The sequence below is a fragment of the Canis aureus genome, chromosome 14 (genome assembly GCF_053574225.1).
Source record: "Canis aureus isolate CA01 chromosome 14, VMU_Caureus_v.1.0, whole genome shotgun sequence".
Classification (NCBI taxonomy): Eukaryota; Metazoa; Chordata; class Mammalia; order Carnivora; family Canidae; genus Canis; species Canis aureus.
In genome coordinates this window covers 25,660,649-25,673,288 of record NC_135624.1, presented here as the reverse complement: position 1 = coordinate 25,673,288, position 12,640 = coordinate 25,660,649, and the positions used below count along the sequence as shown (strand labels likewise).

The 12,640-nt window shown below is 38.6% G+C and overlaps 1 protein-coding gene across 15 annotated transcripts in view; it reads left to right on the top strand.

Moving 5' to 3' along the window:
* TATDN1 (TatD DNase domain containing 1) overlaps positions 1–12,640 on the top strand; it is a 65,514-nt gene that overhangs the window by 24,752 nt on the left and 28,122 nt on the right. For all 15 annotated transcript variants that reach the window (XM_077847168.1, XM_077847171.1, XM_077847165.1 and 12 more), the window contains 5 exons: positions 664–807; positions 906–948; positions 6,888–6,973; positions 7,066–7,106; positions 9,727–9,803. In XM_077847168.1, the coding sequence (XP_077703294.1) occupies positions 664–807; positions 906–948; positions 6,888–6,973; positions 7,066–7,106; positions 9,727–9,803 (391 nt within the window). The remainder of the gene's footprint in view (positions 1–663; positions 808–905; positions 949–6,887; positions 6,974–7,065; positions 7,107–9,726; positions 9,804–12,640) is intronic.

Sequence of the window (12,640 nt, the reverse complement as noted above, 5' to 3'; positions counted from 1 at the left end):
CATCACTCATCTTCCTGTACCTGCGTCCTCACTGCTTTAAAACCTCTCCCTCCATGTGTGTAAACATCTGTTGAAAAGGCTGAGGATGGTCCCCACCTCTCTCATGGGTTCAGGTGCAAGCCACTTCGAAGCCCTTTTTGACTTCACATTTGTGTTCCATACAATTACAGCTATCAAATAATTGCATGTCTCCAAATAAGTGAACTTTATTTTTTATTAGAAAAACAAATCCCCCTTCCATCTCTTTGAGTCACCCTTTTTAAGGGGAAGAAAAAAATATATATATAATTACCATATTGAATAGATGAAACAAGACAGTGATGTGAATAGTAAATATAAAAGATATAATTAAGTTACGACATTTCATTCTCCTAAGAGAATTCTCCATTCTACAAGACTCAATAAATACCAAGCTTTGGAAAGAGTTGAATTAATTCCTTTTACAAATATGTTAAGGCAATTTTCATATTCCTGTTCTGCTTTGTTAAGATATTCCAAAAATTATTATATGATTAAGCTTATGTAGTTCTTGTAGTTCAGGTAGTTTATGACTATTGTTAAAAAGTAACCAGTTGAAATTATTTGATGTTCTATCATTTTTGTATATTAAATATAATATGGAAAATATTTCGAAAATAATCCTAAGACATTATTTTGTGCTAGATATGTTTTTCAGTACAGTTGGATGTCATCCTACCAGATGTGATGAATTTGAAAAGAATGACCCTGATCATTACTTAATGGAATTGTTAAACCTTGCTGAAAACAATAAGGGGAAAGTTGTAGCAATAGGAGAGTGTGGACTGGGTAAGTGCCAACCTACTCTGTTAAGAGTGACTTTGAAAGTGATTTGTTCTGTACTAAAGATAATGAGTACTTATTGGTTCTTTTTTTATCTTTTAAAGATTTTGACCGACTACAGTTCTGTCCCAGAGATACTCAGCTCAAGTAAGGAAATTTATTGACTTCAGAAATTATCGCAAAATCTTGAGTAGATTTTTTTTAATAGCTTTTATCCGTTCAAAATGTAGTTGGATTAAGCATCAGGATTTTTTATTTTTTCCTTTGTATATCAGAAGTTAAGTGAAACAAATTCCATGCATACTGGAATTGCATGTATGGAATTCATAAGAGATGGAAACATCCTTCCTAATTGATTAATCATATAATTTAATTTTAATAGTAGAAATAAGGGATGAGTTTTACATGATGGAGACTTTTGTTCTTTGCCTAATGAATGTATTCATGCATGAACCATTCCAATGAAATGATTTAAATTCACTCATGGGGGCATGATTTAAGAGCAAGGAGTATTAAAGAGAGATTACAGGATCAATCACCAAAGCAGGAAGAACCTGTTTTACTCTTGCTGGGCAATGGATATTGTCAACTAAGAATGTGGGGTCTTTTCATAGGAGTCATGCGGAGAGTGGTGGCTTCCCAGAAAACCCCAAAGTTCATAAGCCTTGTAGACTTCCAAAACTCACTGTCTATACCTTTTAGTTGGAGCTCCTGTCAGCATACCAGTGGGTAGTGTTACAGGCCAAAAAGGAAAATTAGGTCATAGACTTAATTTAAGACATGAGCATTTTGTTGCATTTCAAAAACAACGTATTAATTATCCAGGAGATAAAACATTAGAATAAATCCTCTTGGAGCTGTTTGGTGACATATGTTAGAATAAATCCTCTTGGAGCTGTTTAGTGACATGATGCTGTGTTTTTCAGGGACATTCGCATGATTACTAGCAGGTAACCTCCCTTGAATATCATTATAGATCAGCTGACTTACCTTAAAAGTTCACATACTCATATTTAAATATAAAAATAGGGATGCCTAGGTGGCTCACCAGTTGAGCATCTGCCTTTGGCTCAGGGCATGATCCTGGATTCCCAGGATCAAGTCCCACGTCGGGCTCCCTGTGTGGAGCCTGCTTCTCCCTCTGCTTGTGTGTCTGCCTCTCTCACTCTCTATGTCTCTCATGAATAAATAAATAAAATAAAAAAAAATAGTTGACTGTTTATGTTTCTTAGGTTAAGCCCACATATCTTAATTCCTCCATCTTAGAGTCTGTTTTTGGCCAAGATGAACCTCTTGAAGCAAACAGGACTGTGTAGGGTGCGACAATCAACGACAGTGGCAGAGTCCCTCAAGATTCCCTGCCCGCCCACAGACTTTTATCCAGATAGATGCATTTAAACTGATTCTAAAATGCAACCTAAATATCTTAAACTCATTTTTTTTTTTTTTGTATTTAATGTAAACATTGATAATTCTGTTTTACTGCTCTGAGGATATTTCCACCATCACCTTTAGATCAGAACGTAAGGGACGCCTGGGTGGCTCAGTGGTTGAACGTCTGCCTTTGGCTCAGATCATGACTCTGGGGTGTTGGGATTGAGTCCTGCATTGGGCTCCCCACAAGGAGCCTGCTTCTCCTACTGCCTATGTCTTTGACTCTTTCTGTGTGTCTCTCATGAATAAAGAAATAAAATCTTAAAGAAAAAGAAGATCAGAACTTAAAACAATATGTATAGCAGGATATAGTTTGCTTGAACACAGATGCCAACTGCCCAGGTATTGATCTGTACTAGAGAGTTTAAACTCCATTCAGTAAATGATTATCAAGTGTCTCCTTAGTGTGATACAAAGAATAGGCTTGGTTCTGATGAGAGGACATAAAGAATTAAAATGGGTTGAAATGCTAACAAAAAGGCATATGACAACAGGAGGGAAGGACTTTCTGGGGGAGTTAGGAAAGGCTTTGTTAATAAGGTGAAGGGGGTGTGAGCTAGGCCTCTTCCAGAGTAGATAAAGTTAAGGACAAACTAAAGTATGGTATAAATTTTAAAAAGATGGGTGGCTCAACTTGAGATTTTTAAGTTAAAACATCAAACAAAACATCAAATGATTTAGTAAAAAGCACACTAGTAGAATCCCATTTGGATTGTTGTTACGGAAGCAAATACCCCTTTGCTCCCTCTTTCCCCTAGCATGTGCTCAGAGCATGCAGCTCCTTTCCCACACACACACACAGTGCGTAGTACTTGTTGGAGCCTTTCTCATGTTGTCCTAGAAGTACAGCTATGTTACGCCTTCCCATCCCACAGCAGACTAGTGTCTGAGGTCTGCAGAGGCACATACCCAGTCTCACTCATGTTGTAGTGCCCATAGCACCATGCACAGTACTCTCAGCACATGGTGGGTACTCCATAAATGTTCACTGAGTTTTAATTTTTTATTTAAAGGTTTTATTTATTTACTCTAGAAATAGATGGAGAGCGAGCAAGAGTGTGAGAGACAGAGCCAAGCAGGGGGAGGAGCAGAGAGACAAGGAAGGCAGACCCTGTGCTGAGCACAGAGCCCCACATGGGGCTAGATCCCATGACCCTGAGATCATGACCTGACCCCAAAACAGAGTCAGACACTTAACCAACTGAGCCACCCAGGCACCTCGTTCACTGAGTTTTTAATAAGGAGAAGAGGTGTTTTTGATTCCTGGAGAGCAGCATGGATAAAAACCCTATAATTCAGCTTTTGCTGTTGGATCTTTTCTTGGAAGAATTTAGATTTTAAGCTGTTGTTTTATACCATCTGGGACAATTAACCAGTGTATGACTTGTTTTTGTTTTTTAAGTAAAAATGCAGTCAGGAAAAAGATGTATGAGAAGAGAAAAATAGACAGTGGTGTGATGGATTAGTAGGCAAGACAGATCTAATGTGCAGTAGACACTGGCTAGAAATACTGTCTGAGACGTAACGGTAAGTAAAGTGGTACATAAGTGTGCAGGGTGGTTCTCTTTGGAATCAACAGCTTTGGGTTTGAATCATAACTGCCATTTGGTAGCTGTATGTCTCTTTGTAGACCTCAATTTCTTCATCGTTGAAATGGGGATAATACTGCCTTTCTTAACATTTGGTATGTAAACCCCATAGTAACATGCTTGGCACAAGTAAGTGCTCAATACACTGTGGTTGTGGTGTTATTCTTAGAAATATTTTCATTCTAAAGAAAATACAGGATATACTTTTTCTTTGGGGCTTTTGAAAAGTATTTTTTTAAAGAGCAAAAAACCGAAAAGCATGAACACAAGGGAAAAGACTGATTTTGTTGTGGATAAACATACCCTGTGTTTTCAGTTTCTTTGCCTGATGCTACATTCCCTTTTCTTGTTGCAAGTTTAGAACTCAGTTCACTTCCAAGTGGGAGGAATTTGCTGTGGAATTTTTCTTGGGGCTTTAAAATGTTAATACTGTGCAGGTCTCTGTTTTTGAAAAAGAAATCCAACATCAGACAAGATTTCAAACTAATCATTTGGGGATTTAGGGAACCTCAGAGATGAGAGATTGAGGCCATCCCTGTCCTCAGCCAGCCTAGAGGTGGGCTCGTTGCCAGTTAAGCTGCAAGCTGCGCTGCTGGAACATTGCGGGCGTTTTGGAGTTGCCTGGATCCGAATTCCTAACAGTGACTCTGAAGCTGACCTTTTCAAGCCCTTAGTTATTGTTGACCCTAAAATGTAAGAAGCAGTAATATAGTCAGAAGCAAATTGCAGCTTCGCTAAAAGGAGAAATCTAACTCAAGCAAACGATGCTTTTCATATGCAAACTAAGATAAAACACAAAAGCAGAGAAGTCTCTGGATAGGTGCCAGTTCCTACCCTGTGACTTAGGCTGTTTCTAGTTACCATGATGGGGTTTTTTTCCTTAAAGGCAATAGGTACTTAATGTCAAGTACCAGTTTTCCTCGATTTATGTCCTTAGGAATAATTGGCCTCAAGACACCTAGCTAGCTTGAGTGCATGGACCTTTCTTTTCTCATATGCAAAATTCTGGAGGCACATTGCTTGAAACATCTGTTATTTTCATAATTTGTACTTTTGCCTGCTATGAGGGGTAGGCTTATTCCCAAGGTGATCATTAGATTCTATAAATCTGTGGCTCGGTTGTGTGGCTTTGTACATAGAATTTTGTGTGTGAAAGAAATGATTCCAGTAGAGTGGGAAGCATGAAGCAGAGTGTGTGTGTGGTGTGTAGCCAGAAGTCAGATACATGGTAAAGTTTACGTAATGACTGGAGCACACTTAATTGCTGACATTTGAATTACTTTAGAGATTATGGAAATAGTGACTTTTCTTTCATGATTTCATTTGTTTCCTACACTGTGAAAACTAAAATTATTTTTCCTTATTCTAGCCTAGCAGACTGTGAAAAGGTGATTTAAAAGCCTAAATATTGGATAATAAAGACAAAGACCACCAACATTATGAAAACTATTTAAGAAGTACACTTCTGTTTTTAATTTTAAATATTTTATTCATTTCAGAGAGCACAAGTTGGGGTGCAGAGAGAGAGAGAGAGAAGTAGACTCCCCACTGGGCCTGGAACCCAGTGGTCGGGCTCCATGTGAGGCTTCATCACAGGACCCAGAGATCATGACCCAAGCCAAAGGCAGATGCTTAACCTTATCTGAGCCACTCAGACGCCTCTGTTTCTAATTTTAAACTTTAGCATTTTCAAGAGTACAAAAGGAAAGGGTACTCCAGGAAAATGATTGTCCTGTACTTCAAGGAGACAAGACAGAGGAATATATAGCAAAAGAATTTAAACACAGGGGATCCCCTGGGTGGCTCAGCGGTTTAGCGCCTGCCTTCAGCCCAGGGCTTGATCCTGGAGTCCCGGGATCGAGTCCCACATCAGGTCCCTGCATGGAGCCTGCTTTTCCATCTGCCTGTGTCTCTGCCTCTCTCTCTCTCTCTCATGAATAAATACATAAAATCTTAAAAAAAAAAAAAAGAATTTAAACACAAAGTGTTCCCTAAAACTAAGGTGCCTAGAAGAGGTAAACTCCTATAGGAAAATAAATTTATTATCTAACTTCTGGTTTCATCTTTACTGCATGAACATGAATGAGAATGAGTGAGCACTGCACTGAGAAGACAGGGAACCCCCACTTACCCCCTCCTCCCAGCGCTGTTACATCTGGCGCTTGTCATTATGCCGTGGGGCCAGAAAGGCTTCTTTGAAATATCACAACCTATAGTCATTTTGGGTGGGACCTGGAATTAGAGCACTGAATTCTGGTTGCAAGTTTGTCACGTTATGATCTTGGATGAGGTCCTACATCCTCTGACACCAGCTCTTGTCCTATTCTAGGGTTATTTTGTGGGTCAGATGAGATTATGGCATGTGGCACTTGAAAAACCTTTTTATAAAGTATTCTCCAAACATTCAGGGCTGCCATTTTATCACATAATTTTTCTTTGAAAAATAGTTTTTATGCTGTTTATTTAATAAATCCTTGTGTTTAGTGGTAGTAATTTCTTGTATATCAGCACATAGCAAACACTGAGTATAGAGCTTTGCCTGGCCTCTCACTAGAGCGAATTGACTGTGACTGAGGGTGCCCAGCCAGCTCTGGGCTAGAGGCCGGTGGTGTAATTCTTCCCCTCCAACACATGCTGCAGGGAGGGGATCCCACAAGTGATGGGAGGGTGTCTGCTTTTTTTGCTGGGGTTTGGTGGGAAAGCTAGTTAAAAGGAATTATTTGAAGGAGCAGCTCCCATCACTGTGGACTTACACATTACAGCTCTTTAATTCTAGTGATCCAGTAGTAAAGTGCTACCTAATTTACCCACCAGTTACAATGGAAAGCTAAGAAACATTTTTAAAAATAATTTTGTAATCCCAGAAAATGAAGTATCCCTTCCAAAGGAGGCTGTGTGTTAGAAAAGCCTTTGGCTAAGCCAGATGTGTTTTAAATGTCTGAGTTCACTACTTCTGTCCTATAATCTCAAGACTGATAAAAGTTCCTTAGAATAGTTAACATAATTATTTCTCTCATGCTAAAATAAAATTAACAAGGAAATTTTTTTTTTGGCATTATGCAGATATTTTGAAAAACAGTTTGAACTGGCAGAACAAACAAAATTACCAATGTTTCTTCACTGTCGGAACTCACATGCTGAATTTTTGGGTGAGTTAAAGCTAAAATCTCATTTAGAATTCAAGAATTTTGCAGAAATCAAGCAAGGTATTTGCCAAAAGTTGTTTGTTTTTAATTCACAGATATAATGAAAAGAAACAGAGACCGGTGTGTGGGTGGAGTGGTAAGTAGAAGAGTTGTTTTTAGTAGGTGATGCAGAGGCTTCCTTGTGACCCAGGTTGGCCTCTGAAGTAATCCATATATCAGCAATAAATATTCTTACCCCTCTTATTGGAGGACAGACTTTTACTATAGGATCTTGGGCCAGAGGTGATACCGACGTAAATCACACTGATTTAATTACATTTATTTTGTTGAAAGTAGAAGAATGATAAAGACTTTGTTCACAAGAAAACCCCATGAATTTACTCCTACATTCTAGTAGGGTGAGTGATAACTTTTTCTCTGCCTCTTCCATCAGACATTCTTCAGTGTCTTTCAGTTGAAATTCCAAGCAAAATATAAACTAATTTTAATAAAGTATTTAATATTCATTTCAGGTTTGCCTTCTTAATTTCTTGCCAACTGTATTCATTTACTATTATCACTCTGATTAGAGACATTCCTTTCTGTAATTTGCTTCTACTTCTGTGTGGTCATTTCAATTAGTTCCCATAAATAATATCTGCCTCCCACTTAGCTTAGGCATCCAAAGCAGTGTTTCTTAAATCGTTTTTGGATCATGGATTCTTTTGAAAATCTGCCTCAGAAAAATGCTCAGAGGCACAAATTTTCACCTGTAATTTTAGGAGCGACTCACTAGTCTCTAGCAGGAAAGCTCTTATCCGGGCATATAAAACAGTCATACTAAGTCCAACTAAGTTAAGAGTAAGTGCCCTGAGCACTTACTGTATACCCACATTGCTTTGCTTTTATAGCTTTTTGTCTGTTCAGTCTGTAGCCTCTGCTTCATGTCTCACAGACTGTTAGTGATAATGTTTTCTGCATTACAGCACACATTTTTATCTACTGTTTACTGGCCCTGCAGTTTATCCTTTAGGAACTGTACTTGGGAACTGAGAGAGGCTTAGAGGCTTTCATTAATGCCCTTGGGATTAATGGTTCTACCTCTTAGCCCATTTGCTGTATTTCTAAATTAAAATTTACTTAACAGCAAAAAATCCAACCTAAACATTTGACTTTTATCAAAAAAAGATATTGCCAAGGGGTGCCTGGCTGGCTCAGTCAGTAGAACATGTGACTCTTGATCTTGGGGTTGTAAGTTCAAGCCCCACACTGGGTGTAGGATTACTTTAAAAAATCTTAGAAAGAGAGAGAGATCACCAAATAAAATAAAACTAATTTCCTGAAATGGTTTATGAAGAGTCTTATTTAAAATTATTTTGATGGATGATATATTTTCTAGTCAGCTGGAAATGCTAAGGGGAAGAATAAACCCTTCTGGGCAGCTGTGTAACAGTTTTATTTTTGAGAAGCATGTTACTCATAGTGGATTCAGACTCTGGATGCTGTATGAATATATTAATGACATCACTTGTTAGGTGTGTGTGTTTATATATTTATTTTTAAAAAGGTTTAGGGCAGCCCGGTGGCTCAGTGGTTTAGCATCACCTTTGGCCTGGGGTGTGATCCTGGCGACCCGGGATCGAGTCCCACATCAGGTTCCCTGCATGGAGCCTGCTTCTCCCTCTGCCTGTGTCTCTGCCTCTCTCTCTCTTTCTCTCTCTCTCTCTCTCTCTGTGTTTGTCATGAATAAATAAATAAAATCTTTTTAAAAAAAAAAGACTTATTTGAGAGAAAGTGCATACACACATGAGCAGGGAAAGGGCCGAGGGAGAGGAGAGAGAGAATCCCAAGCCGACTCCATACCGAGCCCCACATAGGGTTTGATCCCACAACCCATGAGATCACAACCTGAGTTGAAACCAAGAGTTGGATGTGTAACTGACTGAGCCACCCAGGTGCCCCACTTATTAGGTGTATTTAAAGAAGTGTTGTTACTGTTTTGATTACATAAATATATCTAACGTGTGAAAAACTGCTTTAATCCCTATATATTTGAAGAACAACACCATTTCATTCCTTTTTGCCTACTGAGATAATTATTACTGTGTAATAATTTACATTTTTTTAGTGAGATTCTTAGAACTCTTTATAGGTCTTAAAACTTGTCCCTTAAGTCATCTGTCTTCTAGAAAAAAGTATTCCATGACATAAAAATTGAACATTTTAAGATACATTGTACATGGGTTTTTTTTTTTTTTTTTAGATTTTATTTATTTATTCATGAGAGACACACAGAGGCAGAGACACAGGCAGAGGGAAAAGCAGGCTGCCTGTGGGGAGCCCGATGTGGGACCTGATCCCCACACCTGGGATCACGCCCTGAGCCAAAGGCGTCTAGATGCTCAACCGCTGAGCCATCCAGACATCTGCATTTTACATGGTTTTATAACATTTTAAACTTTTCTTTTCCCATGCTTTTGCCTGAGAATGTGGCTCCCACCTCCAGTCCCCTTTCCTGGAGGTACTGCAGTAATGCTGATGCAGAGCCATCAGCACAGCCACAGAGAGAAAGTCTAGGCAGCCATCTCCCCTCTTGCCTTATACCATTGGAGATGCCCTATTTTAATTGTGAGATTGGATTTGAAAATAAAGATTGTAGGGGCCACCACATTTAAAGCCCTAATGCATCTATACTTTTCCTTAGAAAGTCTTATCAGTGTTATTTAGGATTTTGAAGAAAGTAATTACTAAATAAAATTATACCTGTATGTCCTTAGGTGCATTCATTTGATGGTACAAAGGAAGCAGCAGCTGCCTTGATTGACTTGGATCTCTATATAGGATTTAATGGTTGGTAGGTCCTTAAGTTTGTTTTATATTAAGTAGATTCCTTGTTTTACAGTGAATCGCAGATAAAGATTTAAATGTATTTATTTATCATATTGATCTTGGCCTGCAAATTTCAATAAGTATGTAAGAAATTATACAATATTACTCTTGCAAGTTAAAACTTGAAAGTTACAGGGCTCGGTAGAGCATGTGACTCTTAATCTTGGTTGGGGTGGTGAGTTCAAGCCTCACTTTGGGCATAGAGCGTACTTAAACAAAAAACAAAAAAAACCTTGCAAGTTATAAGCTATTAACCCTGTATTGCAGTTATGGAAAACAATTTTGTATTGAGATCAGGAGCTAGCTTTCTCTAGCAATGCAAATTATTCTCAGGTCATTTTATCCCTTTAAAACATACATGTTCTTAGCATTGTGTACGCATATACACAAGTGATATCCGACTAGGGGGCAAGTCCTACTATGACATAATCATTTTATAGATCTCTTTAGGCCAAGAAACTGAGGCTCACAGAGGTTAAGAAACAGGTATAAAGTAACTCACAGTGTGAGAACCAGTGTCCTCTGGCTCCACGCTCACTGACCGTTCTGCTGTTACACCACACCAAACTTTGTAAACCCAGTAATAGTTAGCTAGCACAGCTGGGTCCCTGGGCTTTCCCTCTGCAGTGTTTTATTCCTTTAAAAACTACTGCTTAGCTGACTATATTATTTTTTAGTAAAATATCACCTCAGGAAAATAGAACCATGAAATTATTTGTTACAGAGTTCAGACTTATTTATATGTCCTAAATGCTGCTTCTATATCTTAATAATTTATAAACCACTATGGAAAGGGATACATGAATAATGGATTAAAAAGTAGTTCTAAAAAACCTGTAGCCACAGTCTCCTCACCATGCCCTCTACCTGTAAGTCAGCTTTTCCAGAGACCTCCCCCCCACTTGCTTTTTATCGTCATATAATCTAAGTATTACATCTGTGCAGTTCTCTCTTAATTCACCCTGTTTCCGTTCAGGTGTGTGAGCATCTTACTTCTCACAAGCAGCACTGCCCTGCCACCTGCAGCCTTTCCTCCACAGGCTTGTCTGTGTACGGAGTTCAGAATTTTAGGTTGTATGCATCTTTACTGTGTCCATTATTATGTCTGAAAATATTGTTTTCCTCTGAACTGTCAGATACACCACTTTATTTCCCTAGAGCAACTTTCCTCATGTTTATTTACTTGGTTTTCTTCAAAGCTTGAAGCCTTTTCACACTTTCCAACCATTGTGTAAAATGCCTTTGTCTGTTTTTCCGTGTGAGGAAAACTGTCTAGATAATCTGGTTGTCTAGATTACCTGTCCAGTTCCTAACCCTTCCATCTTCATTTTGGATCAGTGTCTACTCGGCGATGGAACTCTTATTTAGATCCCGTGTAGTCAGTTTTGTTTTGCTAGAACATGTTTCACATGAATTTATTCTGCTCTTAAAAGCTTGCCTGGATAGTTAATGAAAGAAAAACAAACCTTTCCACTTGTATTTTTCCTGGGCATAAAATTCTAGACTAGAAGTAATTTTCATGAGACTTTATAGGGCTCCATTTCTAGGCTAAACGTAAGTCAGTGGCTATTCTGATTCCTAATCTTTATCCTCTGACCTACTGTTTTCTCCCGGTGGAATATTTTAGTTCTTTACCTCTGGTATTATCAGACTTCACAAAGGCATTTTGATGCCTTTGTCATTCAGAGTTTGTGCACTCTATACTAGCCCATTCCAGCTAGAAGTTCATCTCTGTCAGTCCTGGGATTTTTTTTTTTTTTTTTTTTTTCTCTGTTCTTCCTTTGGACCTCCCAGGCTCATACTGTGATCTCATTTTTTTTTTCCTCTTGTATTTTCTCTCTTTTCCCCCCTTCTTTCAAAAATGTTTTTCAGCTTTTAAATAAAACTTCCAGCTTCTGGTTTTAATCTCTGAAAGTTCTTTTTTCCCCGATGGTTATCTGGTTTGACAGATACAGATAGATCTTCTTCTCTCTCTAAAGATATGAATTATAAAGTTATTTTTTGTTTGCCATATAATGCTTTTATTTCCTCTGAATTTCTTTTTCTTCTTTGTTTTAGTCTCTGTCATGACTTTCTTTAAATGTCAGGCAATTCTTATTGCCTTCAGGATCCTTCAGAGAGGGATCCTCTGATTTCTGCTGGAAAAACAGGGTAGAGATTCATAAATGTACCTGTGTTCTGGAGCAGAATAAGTTTGGAGAGGACCTCACCGACCAGTCAGCATTTGGGCTGTTTGCAGCCCCGTGCTTCACCCCTGCACTCCTCTGCACTCCTCGTTCTCCTGTCCAGCCTTTGATTTAGCTTCTCCAGAGACTGTACACACACCCCTCTCCCCCCGCCCCTTCTCTCTCTCAGGCCAGGGTTAGGAAGCAGAAATAGTCATTTCTGCACCAGTTCCCTGAAAAGTAATTTGAGCGTTCTGTCTTTTCTGTTCCCTACTTTTTTTAAAGCAGCCCTCACTCAGTCCCTTGCCTTATCACAACCTAAGTACCTAGATCTTCCATTTCCTAGAACTTCTTGGGTGAATTGGTTTGCTTGTCTTCAGTCTTTCCTTGCAGGCACATGGCACATAAGTCACTTAGCACATAAACAGAGATCATTTATCATTTTACTGTCTATTTTCTGCTTTATAGTTTTGTTACTAAGAGAAATATCTCCTAGTTTCACCAAAAAATGTGTTTCTGGTTTTGTTTTGTTTTGTTTTGTTTTAATTTTGAAATGATTTTTAAGACAAGATGATGGGGTGCCTGGGTGGCTCAGTCAGTTGAGCGTCTGTTGATTCAGCCCAGATCATGGTCTTAG